The 15444-nt window shown below is 43.5% G+C and overlaps 1 protein-coding gene across 1 annotated transcript in view; it reads left to right on the plus strand.

Annotated features, from left to right (window-relative positions):
- CAV3 (caveolin 3) overlaps positions 1 to 13170 on the plus strand; it is a 23213-nt gene extending 10043 nt beyond the window's left edge. Inside the window, exon 2 of the mRNA XM_027864081.1 lies at positions 12781 to 13170. Coding sequence (XP_027719882.1) covers positions 12781 to 13122 — 342 coding nt within the window. The 3' untranslated portion in view covers positions 13123 to 13170. The remainder of the gene's footprint in view (positions 1 to 12780) is intronic.
- Positions 13171 to 15444: the final 2274 nt, after the last annotated feature.

Below are 15444 nucleotides of genomic sequence, written 5' to 3' on the forward strand. Positions count from 1 at the left end.
GGATGGATGGATGGATGGATGGATGGATGGATGGATGGATGGATGGAAGACAAAAAACAGTCCCTTCCCTTCCAGAGGGCTCATTCATCATTCAGATTTCTGGTGTTCAGCCCACCCTGTTGATGTTCAGCCTATACATAGTCTCATGCAGAGGGAAGGGTCCATTACCTTAAAATTGCCTGGGAAAAAGACTTCTCAACTCACAAACTGAGACGCTCTAAGATAAGAGCCTCGTGACTTGGATTTAGAGTGGTGTTTTCCAAGCAGAGCTGAGCCATGATAAATGATAATGACTTCATGTGTTCCCATTTAAAAGCACCAAATTGAACTCTCTCAAATGTAGCCCATTAGTGGTTCAAGGGCTAGGAAATGTCCAAGTTACCCACAAATATTACTCACATACACACACACACAACCAGGTGCCACCAAGACAGAGAAATCACCACAAACCAGTCATTCCTTTGGGTGAAGCATTGCCCTCTGCCTCGGGTCCCCTTTGACAATGTAGACATTTCCTCCCTGCAGGGCAAAGCCATTAAACTAACTTATTCTCAGAGGTTCCAATGACTTATTGGACATACTTTCCTGCTGCTGAGAAGGCCCCGGAAGGGAAGTGACTGATATGGTGGAAAAAGCATTGCATCTGATGTCAGAGACCTGAGTTCCATTCCCAAGTCAGCCAATTAGTGACCTTGGGCAAGTTCACTTTGTCCTGGGTCTTGGTTTCCATCATTTGAAAAGTGAGGCAGTTTGACTGAAAGATCTCTGGTGTCCTTTCCAGCTCTGTATCATAAACCTATGCTTCTCTGTATCTGGCTTTCAGTCAGTCAGTTAATTAGTGTTGATTAAGGGCTTACTATGTACCAGGCACTGTGCTAAGTAGGAGTGAAGTTTGGAGAAGAATTAGACAGGCTGGCCTGGGGGCCTTCCTTCAATGGAGGTTCTGGGAGGAGCCATCCAATCAGAGGAAGAGGCCTGCAGGGGCAGAAGCTGCCCCAAAGGTGTGAATTCCAGGGCTGGAGCAAGGTTTCAGGATGAAGAGCTGAGGCATGAAGGAGGAGGCCCAGAACACAGCCCAGAGAGGAATCCTAGCTCTACTATGTATTAGTCGTGTGTCTTCTGGCAGGTCACTCATCCTCTCTGGGCCTCAGTGTCCTACTCCATAAATGATAAGCTTGGACTAGACCAGGGGTGGGCAACCTGTGGCCTCGAGGCCACATGTGGCCCTCTCCATCCTCAAGTGCAGCCCTTTGACTGAATCCAAACTTGACAGAACAAATCCCCTTCATAAAAAGATTTGTTCTGTAAAACTTGGACTCAGTAAAAAGGCCGTACCCAAGGACCTAGAAGGCCACATGTGGCCTCCAGGCCAAGGGGTCCCCACTCCTGGACAAGACCTTCTCTCAGGTGCCTTCTAGCTATGATCTTGTTATCTCTAAAGGCTCTTTAGCTCTAAAGTTTGGTTCTACAAAATGATATGGATGAAAGACAGGGAGAAAGAAGCCAAGTAAGACACAGAAGGTTGGAGCTAGGAGAGACCTTGAAGGGATCCACCCAACCTCACCCCTGCATGTCCAAGCAGGATTGGAACTGACCACACATCTAACATGCTCTGTGTTGCACCATCTGACTCTTCCAATGTACATCTTGCTGCCTTCTCTGATGGATTCCCAGTCCTTAGCTATCGAATTACCTTATTCTGGAGTCCTGTCTCCTTTCCCCACCCACTCTCCAAAAAGAACAGACACGTGGAGCACCCCTTTCAGCAGCAAGCTTGAAAACTTTTTGTCTGAGGACCACCTTATTAGGGCAAAAAAAGCTCACTGTGATATCCTGGGACATTCATCCAGATCCTGAGTTCCTCCTCTCTCAAGTGAGCAGACCAAAACCATGTACCCAGGAAGATGCAAAAAGCATTGAGTGAAAAGAAGTAAATTCAAACCTGATACGTAGAAAAACCTCCCAGCAACCAGAATCATATACAAGTGGAATGAGTGGATTCATAGAATCCTAGATTTGTAAGGGACCTCAGTAGATCATGGTCCCAAACACCCCCTCTTCACAGACAGGAAAACTGAGGCCCAGAGTCATTCACAAGCCTTAGAGGTGTCAAGCAAAGACTGTAGAGGCTTTTCTCTTTCAGGTATGGGTTTGAGTAGATGCCCCTTCCAACTCTGAACATCTGTGTTTCCATGACTCAATGCTTACAGTAGAACACAAGCTTCCTGCTGGTAGGGGTCATCTCACTTTTGTATTTATATACCTTGTGCTAGACACATAATAGGCATTTAGTAAATTTTTGTTGATTGAGTGAGTGAGCTAAGGAGGAGTAGAGTGAAAAGAGCACTGAATTTAAATACAAGAACACCTGGGTTCCAATCCCAGCTTTGCTCCACAATGCATGTGTCATCTTAGACAGGTCACTCCCCTCTCCAGGTCTCAGTTTCTCTCTCTTTAAAATAAGGGGTTTGTTAACCCAGATAAATGATGCCTCTGGCTCATTCTAATTCTATATCCATGATCCAGACATAGGGTAAGTGTCTTACAAACAAGACCCTATATCCAGACATAGGGTAAGTGTCTTACAAACAAGTAAGAAATTCAGACAAAAGAAATAACTCACAAGGAGGGTCTAGGATAAGGGTTCTGGCCATGATAGTGGCCTAATTTACATGCCCAGTATTGGTTTGTCATCTGCAAGCTATTCCTATGTGTAATATAATCCTCCCATAATCCTCTGCACCTGCCAACTGTGGGGCCCAGACACCCACACACTGGTATTCAAGGCAAGCTTACCATCCACATAGCCCTTCTCAATCTGGGTCTTCACTCATACACAGTCAAAACTTAGCTATCCCTTGTCCCTTCCAAGCTCCTGCCCAGTGAATACCTCTAAACAACTAATCCCTATTCAAGAATTCCCAGCTAAAAATGGTTGAATGTGATATAACACAATGTGAGCATAACATCACATTTTAGAGCCAGGAAGGACCTGGAGACCCCCAAGTTCATTGGCTTGATTTAACTAATAAGGAGGTTAAGACCCAGAAAGCTGGGCTGAGCATCCCATGGTCACAAAACAAATCAGTGAAAGAGCCAGGACTAGAAGTCAATTCTCCTGACGTTTTATGAGATCACATTTGTAGTGTCAAGAAACATGGCCTCAGAGTCAATTCAAATCTTGGCTCTGGTGCTTACTAGCTGTGTGAACTTGGGTTAGTGTTATCCAACAAATGGGATTCATATAGATGCTATCCACTTCACGAAATTGCTGTGAGGAATGAATGAGATCAGATACTCAGTGAATCAATGAGAGCCTACTCTGTGCCAGACACTGTGCTAAGGGCTGAGGATACAAAGAAAGGAAAAAGACGGTGCCTGCCGTCAGGGGGCTCACAGTCTAATGGACAAAATGCTCTGTAAATTCCAAGTGGCATTTCTGAGCTACTATCACTAGACCACTGAACATGTGTGATGTCATCATGGGGAACTCTGCACAGATACAGATGGCAACCCATCCTTGAGTAAATGCCAAGGTCTTTCTGAAGGCCACAGCCAGTAGATATCAGAGACTGAATTTGAAAACAGTTCTTTGTAATTCTAAGCACAACCCTCTATCTACTACCCCCACCCCACTGCCTCTATGAGCTAGTATTAGTTAATTTTTCAGATCTCCTGTGATCTCATTGGTGTAAGGAGCTCTACATGAGGAATACTCTCTACCAAAGCTGATTGGTACCAGCTTTACAACTTGGAGACTTAGAATTTGCCTAAGGGCATGAAGAGGTTAAGTGATGTAAATGTCCAGGATCCCATAGCCAATATTTGTAAGAGGAAGGACTTGAACCCAGGACTTGGTCTTCCTGACTCTGCGGTGAGGTCTTGATTTATTACCATGCTGTTTCTCTAGTCATCATCACCTTCTTCTTCATCATCACACACTATATAATTAATAATATATTGTTATGAATAGTTAGTGTATAATAATAATAATAATAATAGGAAGCGCAGAGCACCAGGACTGAAATCAGAAAGGCTCATCTCCTTGAGTTCAAATCTGGCCTCAGACCCTTACTTGCTGTGTGACCCTGGGCAAGTCACTTAACCCTGTTTGCTCAGTTTCCTTACCTGTAAAATGAGCTGGAGAAGGAAATGGCAAACCACTCCAGTATCTTTGCCAAGAAAACCCCAAAAAGGCTCATGAAGAATCCAACATGACTGAAAACTACTGAACAACAACAGCAACAATAATGTATTTCCATTTCTACTGGGGTTCTCAAGTACTTTAGCTGAACTGGGTGAGTCTTTGGGGATGTCAGGCAGAATTTCACAGCAGTAGAGCTTTCATTAACTCACTCAGGACACCACATAAGCTGGCAGGTCCACATAGAGCCTCCTCTATAAGCTCCAGGCCCTCTACACTATCTGCCCTGTCCCACTGCTGCTCCAGCTGGCTCACACTAATCAAACTACCACCTTCCTGCTCCAAAAATAAACGTAGGCGAGGCTGCCTGACTTAGGCAGATTCATTTCCCTTCCCTCTCTCTCTCTCCCTCCCTTCAGACACAGACAGAACATTCTGCCTTAGAAAGGGAGCAAAGGGAACATTACCAGTCCCCCCACCAAAATAAGTCATTTCCTGCAATTCTAGTAACTAATTAAGGAAAGAAGCCACTGTATTGTTGGGGAAAATTGGCATGCACCGCAGAGCTGCCTACATAAATGCCACCTTCTCCTTCCCGGGGAGAGGCTTAGTAAACCGTGACCAAAGCAGGCCCTTCTCTCAGATCCAAGCTGGGGGGACAGCTGCAGGACTCTCTACTGGTTTCCTCTGATTTACAAGGAAGGAGGTGTTTGGAAGATGAGGAAGTATATGGAGACTCCAAGCCAGCCCCCCTTGGTGAAAAGCATTGCTGGGAAACGTCTAATTGAAACATCAGGACCAATGATTTCTAAGAAAATGAATAATTAAATGATGCACCCTCAAACCCTCCAGGCTCTATGTGTTACTGTAAGAAGGAAGGGAGAGAAAGTTCCCTTCTATCATCTTTTCATCTCAGGCAGCCAACCCCCACCCCCACTGCCGCCCACAATTTCAATATTGGGGAAATCATCCAATATGTAAATTCATCTGCCAATGGTGGTTACAGTATAACTGTTAATTAGCAAACCCTCTGGGAACAAAGCTCCTTTTGACAAAGTCAGCCTATGTATGGAAGGGATTTGGGAACATCCCAGAATGTCTAGTTCAAATGGGGCTGTGTCTAGTAGCATTTGCACCTGGAGCACTCGCCCCCCACACTCCTCCAGTCAGTGGCACAAAACAGGCCTTGAAATGAATTTTTGAAGCCATGCAGGAAGAGGGAGAGGGGCGGGGAGGTGCTGAGGTGGGGATGAGGCAGGCCTGGGCTGCAGCTTCCAGAGGGAGCAAGGAGTCATCTGGTAGTGGCCTCTTTGAACTAACAATTCTTGCTAACTTGGTGCTAAGATCAGTGCCTGGCACATAGTAGGCACTTAATATATGCTAAATCTGGAACCTGGGGAAAAACCTCTGATCACCCTACCCTAGTTATAGCTTTGGCTCTGGGCTGGTGGCAATGGTAACTGAGGAGAATGAGGAAATGGGAATGATGCTGGCTGCTTGAGGGTGGGCCTGGCTGAAAGGAAAATTAATTCTTTAAGCCCATGTGACCTGATCACCTCACATTACCATAGCCTCCATGTCCCTAAATTGAAATGATACAGAGAGGGCCCCTGTGCCCCCTAAGAGGGGCAAGTTACCATCTCCTACCTGACTCAGAGGAGAGAAGCCAGCTGAGGCCTGATAGAAAAAGCACTCCGATTCTGAATCTTTACCTCCTAAATTGATTCATTGTCTTGATTATCTCTGACAATGATGTTTCTGACAATGAAGTTACTATCATAGTCAGGCAAGGTGGGCTAGCTGATTTGTGGTAAGCCTATGGTCACCAGAATAATATTCCCTTAGCCTCTGGTCCCATTTTGGCAGAAAGGCCATCGTGGGCACCAGTATCTTTCTCACTCTCTCTTGAAAGCTTGAACCTTTAGGCTGGTATTTAGGCTAAGCAATTACAAATCCAACATTGAACAAAGAAAGAGAACCAGGGCATACGTCTTTAGGGCAGAACAATGTTGTTCTAGAATTCCTGGGAGATATCTTGGAGAGTTTACACACACACACACACACACATGCACAAACATACACACACACTTACACACATACACATACACACCTCACACTTATTGATAATTATGCTTGGATCTAGATTCTGGATCCTTCAGCTTCTCCCCAAGTGCTCTCATTGACTGTACTTAGGTTATTGGGAGATTCAGAACTATACCAAACAGCTTTCTACAGCTGCTAGGACTGGGTTATTTGGGTACCAAAATGCTCCTATCACTGGAGCAAAGACTTACAACCTCTCCCATCAAATTGCACAAGCTAAGGTTACCTGCGTTTGCCTGATCCCAGAACACATGCCTCATGCACCCAATATGTGGTTAGCTCCAAGGATTGGCACTCAGATCCCATTCCTTATTCAATATTCAATATCCAATATTCAACACCCCCATCATTTACATTCAACAACTATTTCACATTCTTTGAAATTTGGATTCTTTTGGAACTTTGGAATTGATTGCATGACATGGAGAAACTGGCACAGGAATGCCCAGCATAGCATGCCCTCAACAAAGAAGGTACTGTGCTCTATAAGCCAAGCAGAATTGAAGTAAGTCAAAAGAAACACAAGATGTACAAATTTAGAGAATCCACCCCAAATGCTCACATGGACTATTTGTACCTGACCTGTGGTAGAGCATTCTGAGCTCATATTCATCTGATCAGGCACAGTCAGACACACTATTACTTGACTCTAACATAGTGATGTCATTTTGGTCCTCTTCAAGAACAAAGGACAATAACCATTTCACAATCAATTCTCTCTCTCTCTCTCTCTCTCTCTCTCTCTCTCTCTCTCTCTCTCCCTCCCTCCCTCCCCTTGATCCCTCCCTCTCCTCTTCTCTCCTCTCTCCCCCTTCTCCCTCTTTCTCCCTCTCTCCATCACAAACTCATTCATCAGCTGGGTTTTGACACCATGCCAAACCTTGCATGGTCACCAGCACCTAAGGAATGTTCTCTTATAACCACAGAATTGCAGAGGATAATTAACAAGCAGTTGTGTAAATGCTCTGTTTGCTTGCATAGCTGTATTTCTTCCCCAGGAACTCTCAGCTTCAATATATATCTGAATACCCCTGTGTTGTGTGTGGTTTTGAGGAAGTCTTGTGATCTAGACTGTGCTGCAAACTACCTGAGGTCTTAGGCACAGAAAAAACCTCTGAGCTGGACAATAATGTCTTGACTATGCTACTGGGTCAGCAATGAATATATCCTTGCCAACTGGGTCATGGGGCCCTGACCAAAATGAGAAAAATGGATTTAATCTTCATTAATAGATGTATTCATGTATATGGGGGGAGGGGCAGCATTCAAAGGAATAAAAGGGCTACACAGGAGAACAGAGTCAAAAACATTAAAACGCTTCATTCAGGAAATAGAGCCCGAGATTAGATGTGTTCAAAGTGTACAAAATCACAAAGGTTACATGCAGGAGAAAGAGTGCAGGCTTGTTCACTGAATCCCAGACTGCTGAACTACGGGAAGGTCCCCTAGAAATAGAAGTAGATGCTTTTAAAAATAAGTTCTTCTCAACACAACAGCTAGGGGAGCTATGGACCTTAATCTTTTAAGGAGTGGCACAAGCTAAAAATATGAAGAAATTCAGATGTAGTTTAAAAAAATTCATGGGCAATGAATGCCCTGAGCTCCTGTTGCATTTAAAGCCAATATCTCTGATTTGGCAATGAATTATCTATTGCCTTATTTTTTTGTTTCACTTTTTTACAGTTTGTCCTTTGAGATTGAGGACCATCTCTTTGCATCCCCCCACAGTGTGGTCTTGCACATAAGGAGGCACTCAAGAAAAAATTGTTGAATTAATTAATAGCATTTTATTAAGGAGAGAGGGGGATCTTGCTGATTTTGATAATGCATAGGGTAGCCTCCTCCACTAAGCATTCTTTGTCACACCCCTGGCAGAGGCAGAATGTAGACCTAAGCTAGGGTGGCCTTCTTGAGTGCTTCTTGAAGTCAAGGACTGTGACTTCTCACACAAGGCACCTCCCACAGTGCCACAGAACCACAAGAATTTCTGACCTAGGAGATGCATGTGGAGTGTAGACCAAAGAGTTCTTGGCACCACCTGTTAGCCTGAGAATGCACTGACCAGTGCTCTCCTCCCTTACACAGAGGCATGAATGGCTTGGAATGCTCTAGGATGAGGAGGTATCAGAATACACTCAGAAGAGTACTTGAAGGGAAATCCTACTCCCGTCCAAAAGTGGCCTCTTGGTGCCAGGTCAAACAGGAGCTTTACAGACTAAGGACGTTTGCGTGCTGCTGTTCTCTGCCATAAGGTTCCCAGTAGTGAGAAATACCCTGCCCTAAGGTTTATTGCACGTGCCAAGTAGCAGCTCTAAGTTGAGAGAGGGGCTCTACTCACCCACACCTTCAAACTCATGGGGTGACAAGAACTCACACCAAGTCCCATCTGAATTGAATTCTAGGATAGAGATACTGACATTCAGATAGCTGCTTTCCCCAACTTGGTTACCATATAAAATCAAAACATGATAATTCCACAAACACCCATTAAGAAGTACACTATGTGGTAGGCACTGGCTATGCAAAGACAGAAAGAAAACAGTCCCTGCCCTAAAGGAGCTTACATTTTACTGGAGGAGAGAATGAATTCACATTTATAGATGAGTATGATACAAGGTAGGGAATGATGGGCAGGGGGTGGGGAGGAGGAGAAATCCAGACAAAGTACATTAAAAAAAAATATTTGGGAAGGGAAAGAACACCTTCACCTGGTGTGATCAGAGAGCAAGTTCAGAGAAGGAGAGAACTCTGAAGGAAAATAAGCATTCTGAAAGGTAGAGCTGAGAAGGTATCAAATGCCAGGCAGAATGGACATGCTGTGTAAATGTGTGAAGACAGAACCATGGGGATCGTAGACTTAGAACTGGAAAAGACTTTAGGGGCCATCTAAACCAAACACCTCACTTTACAAATGGGGAAACTGATACCTCAAAAAGTAAAGTGACTTAACCAGGGTCACACAGCTAATAAGTGGTAGCATCAGGATATAAACCCAGGTCTTATGATTCCAAACCTGCTGTTCTTTCCACTACATCATGGTGCATCTCAGGTGATGGCCTACTGAGTGTGGGAGGCAGCAAGTAGTATAGTTGGGCAGGAAAGTGGAATCCATGAAGGAGAGTAATGTGAAAAAAATCTGGAAAAGTTCTATCCAACCCAATGATGGAAGGACTTGAATGCCAGTCTGAGGGATATGTATTTTACATGAGAGAAAATAGGGAGGCAATGAAGGTTTTAGAGCAGGGGAATGATGTGGTCAGACCTGTGTCTTGGGAAAATTCTTACCATAGCTGCCAATAAAGGAAGAATCAGAAAGAAAAGAGATTGGAGCCAGAAAGACCAGTTAGGAGTCTATTGGAATAGTCAAGATAAGAGTTGATGAATTAAATTGGTGGCCATGTGAACAGAGAGGAAACAAATGTGAGAGATATTGTGAAAATGGACTTAACAGGACCAGTAGACGTGAGTTTAAATCCAGCTTCACACATTTACTAGCTGTATGAACCTGGTAAGGCATTTAACCTCTCTCAGACTCATACGAAGACAGCATTAACACCTACCTCACAGGATTGTTGTGAGCATCAAGGGAGATAATGTATGCAAAGTCCTTTGCAAACATGCAAAATATATGTGTATATATACATATAATGCTATTATTGTTATTATTATTGGCTATTTTCCCAAGTTATTTCCAGTTCTAGAAAACTCCTCCAATTACACACCAGCTGTGACAAAGGGGGTCACCAAAATAATATTCCCTCAGCCTCTGATCCTATTTTCTAGCTACCCAAAGCACACTTTTACCATTTCTTCTAATGCAGGCTGGATAGGTTCAGGCCTCTCTTCCACTGTTGTAGAAGGAAGGAGCAAAAAGGGTGCATTGTCAGCCAATGGCCAGTGGATCCCCAAGCTGGAACCATGCAGGACCAAGAGACACTGCCCACCCAAATGTCCTTTTTCTTATGTGACCTAAATATAACTGGTATCATTATGCCAGAGCAGGAACTTCTCACCCCCAGATTGATGCCTTTGGTTGCCTTTTTCTACCTCAGCACAAAAATCACAAAACCTCAGGCTGCTTCAAATAGGTCCATGTCTGGATAGAGCCGATTTCCTGGTTTGCAGTTACATTTGAGCCAGACGGTGATTGGAACCTGAGAGAAGTAGGCGGGAGGAAGACACGTTTGCTCACATTGTTTCTGTGCGGGTAGTCTCATCCACTGAGTTATTAGTGCTTTCTCCAGCAGGAAACAACTTTATATTACTTTGTATAGACTTGGCATTTAGTTATCTGCTTACATGTGTTTCCCCAAGAGAATATAAAGTCCTCGAGGGCAGAAACAGTTTCACTTTTGTTTCTATCTCCAACACCTTGCATTAGAGTTAGTAAATGTTTATTGAATTGAGTTGAATTGAGTATCCTACCAGTGGCCATGTATATCAATAATTATTAATAATAATAGTGAGTATTTATATAGATACGTAAGGTTTGCAAAGCACTTTATGTATGTTATCTCCTTTGAACCTCATAATCTTGTGAGGTAGGTGCTATTGTTATCCCCATGTTACAGATGAAGAGACAAAGACTGAATAAGGTTAAATGATTTAACCATGTCAAATAGTTACTAACTGCCTGGGGTATGGATTTTGAGAAAGAGAGATAGAGAGACAGAGAGAGAAAGAGAGAGACAGAGACAGAGAGAGAGAAAGAGACAGAGGAGAGACAGAGAAAGAGCGGAAAGACAGAGTGGGGAGAGACAAAGAGAGAGAAGAAGGGAGAGAGAGACAGAGACAGACAGAGAGACAGAAAGAGAGAGAGATCTATAGTTATTAGAGATGAGTAGCTGTGTCTCTTCCTTAAAATCACCTCATTAGTTTAATATTTTAATCACTGTTAAAGTGCAAAAGCACTCAGAAACATCCCCTGCTAAATTGTCAGCAGCTACATACTCTCCAGTGTGTCTGAAGGCTCCGTGAATAGACTATCAGCAGATAAAGGGGTCAACACTGGGCATCTTAGGTGGGAGAAGGAGAAGGAAAATGAGAAAAGAACAAGAGAAGTCAGGAACCTGAAGACCCCCGGGTCCTATTTCACTATTCTGTCTCTCCATAAAACTTGTTTCTCTTCACAAAGATCTCTTAATCTAGCTACACATCTGTCTGCAAAGGCACCCTGGAGGAAGTCCGTGGCTTTGGGGACTGCTGGTCTGAGATCCTCTGTCAATGCTGTTGTGTGTTCATTGGGGAAAAAAATACACCTCAAACTCAGTCAATTTTTGACTGTGCATAATATCAGAGAGTTTCAGTTCTGTGGACTATTAGCAAGTTTGCTTTTCTTGAGCACATATTTCAATAATTGGGAGAAGAGAGAAGAAGGCAGGTAGAAACCAGGCTGAAAGTAAAAACAGTCAGAGCATAGAATCATTTAGTTTAAAAAATATTGTTCTCTCTTATTGTTACGTTACTTTCATTTCTGGATATATTCCTGCACCCCTCTCCTGTTCAATGAGCCATCCCTCCCTTGTAACTAAGAATAAAAAAGAAAGAGAAGAAATACTGTCCTAATAAAGTATCTAGCACATCCAAGAAGTCTGCCCCTCTCCTTTCCCTGTATGGAATGGACAGGGATGACTTTTCTCATCTCTTCTCCAAGGTAGAATCTAGGGCTTGCTAGCATCATTGAATGTTAAAACTGAATTCTAGTCCTCATCATAATCAGGAGTGTGCTGGAGCCAGCTCATATGTGCTCCAGCTGATAGTTAAATTTTCATCATGAGTATTTACAGCTTGGAAATCAGTGAACAGTTCAAATCAGGGTTTGATTTATTGTCCTGTTAACTGCCTAGACTTAAGAAAGTGATGGAGAAAATGTTAATATCACAGATTAAACTTAAAAGTGTGCCATGGGTGCTTGTTCCCCCTCCCCACCAAAATCTGGTTGTAAAACATTTACCAGCATACCCCTGTATGTATGTTACTATATATGTATATAAAAATATACACATATCAGTTCTCTGATAAGTCAAATTGAAATTTTCGTACTAAGTGATTGCTAAAGTCTCTTCTACTGTTGTTTTTTAATCTCTAGTTATCCTGTAAATTTTGTTGCATTTTTAAAAATGAATTTATTGATATACCTTTTTACATCTCCTACATTTTCCAATGTTTCCTCCTCTCTGAGAGTCATCCCATATGACAAAAAATAAAAAAGAGGGGAGAAAATTCAATGAGACTACTATATCTCAAAAGTCTGACATTATATGCGGTGCCCCATGCATCCCCATAATAGCCTTCCACCTACAAAGGAGGAGACACTTTCTCCTATCTCTTCTATGGAGCCAAGCTTGATCACTCTAATTTCACAGCATTCACTTGCTACCATTTTGCTTTCATTTTCTGCATTTATGTTGTTATCCTGGTTCTGTTTATGCCAGTTGGCATCAGTTTGCCATTGAGGGTGGCTGTTTCTCTGGTCCCAAACCTTGGGTTTTGACAAGTACTCTTTTCTTCCCTCACTCTGGACTGGGTCTCAGGTGGACTTTGAGGATGTGATCGCCGAGCCTGAGGGCACCTACAGCTTTGATGGCGTCTGGAAGGTCAGCTACACTACCTTCACAGTCAGCAAGTATTGGTGCTACCGCCTGATCTCCACCCTGCTGGGCGTCCCGCTGGCCCTCCTCTGGGGCTTCATCTTTGCCTGCATCTCCTTCTGCCACATCTGGGCTGTGGTACCCTGCATCAAGAGCTGCCTGATTGAGATGCAGTGCATCAGTCGCATCTATTCCCTCTGTGTCCACACCTTCTGCCATCCCCTGTTCGCTGCCCTTGGCCAAGTCTTCAGCAGCATCAAAGTGGCCTTGAGAAAGGAGGCCTAGATAAGATTGGGGGAGGAGGGTAAAGATGAAACCTGTGAGTCTGGCGGGGTGAGGGTGGGAGGGAGGGAAGAGGGGATGTAAAGTCACATCTAGTTCCACAACAACACTCCATGGGGATTTCTACGTATTTTATTTTTTAGAGACTTGTTGCTCTTTCTGAGACAAGAATGTGTAGAGAAAGGGGAAATGACATAATGACATTTGAGCACACTGGTCTTCATTCTGTCCCTGTCCCACACTGTGGGATCCACAAGCCAAGATGATGGCCATTTGCTCAGAGGGCAGCTACCATATGAGTCTGGGCACTCATTTGTACTGTAATTTTGAGTCTTTACTGTAATGGCATGAAGCCAGCCTCTTCCCACCTGGGGTCATTGTTTCCTGAAACCCTGCAAACCCCTATATTTTAGTGACAACGTGCAATTATGACTGGCAGATTGGAATCCAATAAAGGGTTTTGGCTGCAGGGGGGTAGTTGTTCATTTTGTTTCTGTCCAAAAGATTGGAGCAAAGTGTCCTCCTAAAATGTTTATTTCATTTCCCTAAGGATATTCTACATTCCCAAGAATACTTTTAGAGGAACTCAGGATGCTTGGCCTAAAAAAGAGAAGATTCTGAGGAGATACAGTAACTATCTTCCAACATCCTAAAGTCAGTCATGCAAAAAAAAAAATTCTGTTTGTTCTATTTGGCCTCACAAGACAAACTATTAGCAATGGATGAAGTGCAAAAACACAAATTTAAGCTTAAGATAAGGAAAAACTTCCAAGTGCTCAAAGCTATCCAAAATGGGAACAGACTGCCTTGGGAGTGAGGTTCCCCTTATTGGGATCTTTAAGTAAAGGCTGAATGGCCAACTAAGTCCTTTCTAACTCTGAATATCTGTAAATAATGTCTTATAGTGCTTTGGGATCACCTCATCAGAAGAAGAAAGAATTGATTGAATCTCATCTGAGACCCCTCCAGTAGATCAGTGTACACTTCTTTCCTTGAAACTATGTGCTGTGACTTTTTTTCCCAACAGTCATTTACTCCAGCGATGAGGCACCTGTTAAGTTCCTTGGAAGACTATTCCCTTCTTTGTTTCACCCCCTTACTCATCCTGCCCGTTCTGAACGGATACAGAGTGAGGGAGGGAAGGAACATTCATAGACTCATGGAATGACAGAATCTCAGAGTTGGAAGGGACCAACTCCTGGAACCATCCAGTCCAACTCATAAGCAAAAAATATTTCCCTCTATGACACCCCTAGCAAGTGGTCACCCAGCCTTTGCTTGAATGCCTTTGGTGAAGGGGAAGGGTTTCCCTAGCAATCTCCACCCGCTGCTCCAAGTCCTATTCTTTTGGGGTCTGACAGAACAAGCCTAAACCTTCTTCCTTGTCATAGCCTTTCAAGTACTTAGTGATAATAGGATCTAAGATTTAGAGCTGGAATGAACCTTAGAGGTGTCACAGAATCATAAATCTAAAGCTAGAAGAGACCCCAGAGATCATGTAGCCCAACCACTTTATTTTAAACCCAAAGAAATGGAGATGAAGAGAAGTTAAGTGACCATCTCTAGTCACAGGCAGCAAGTATCAGAAGTGGGATTTGGACCCAGATCCTTGATTCCAAATCTAGCACTCTCCACTGACTCAGATTGCTTCCATTGTTCTCTCTGAGCTTTCTCTTCTCCAAGCTAAACATCCTCAGTTACTTCAACCCATCCTCCTATGGTATGGGCTTGAGGTCCTTTACCGTTCTGGCCACCCTCTCCCAAATGAGCAGGAGTTTATCACTGTCTTTTCCCAAATGTGTTGCCAACACTGAACACAAAGGTCTAGATGTGGTTTTCTCAGAACAGAGTTCCAGGTGTCCTCGCACCTCCTTGTTCATGGAAACTGTGCCACTCTTAATGAAGCCCAAGATGTCACTAGCCTCTTCAGGTAGGTTGGATATGGCTGGTTCAATAGGCTTTCATGTGTCACCCATGGCAGGAAGGTCCTGAGTTTAAGGTCCCTTAGATTAGCTCTCTATGACACAGCCCAATAAAACATGCCTCGTCCTACTCATAGACTCTTCCCTTTCAACATAGGGGAATGGGAAGAAGTGGCAAGCATGGTTAAGTGGAGAGAATACTGGAAGTGTGTTTATTGTGTAACTTTGGGTAAGTTGCTTCTCTCTGAGCCTCAGTTTCATCATGTATAAAATGGTGAGGTTGGATTAGATGATCTTGTGATGGTCCCTCCAGCTATAAACCCTATGGTGAGGGTATGTGGATGACTCACAATCTGGTAGCTTCTTACATTTATATTGATTAGAAGTTGCCACTTTAAGAGCA

This window comes from Vombatus ursinus, unplaced genomic scaffold, assembly GCF_900497805.2.
Source record: "Vombatus ursinus unplaced genomic scaffold, bare-nosed wombat genome assembly UNPS02014773.1, whole genome shotgun sequence".
NCBI lineage: Eukaryota > Metazoa > Chordata > Mammalia > Diprotodontia > Vombatidae > Vombatus > Vombatus ursinus.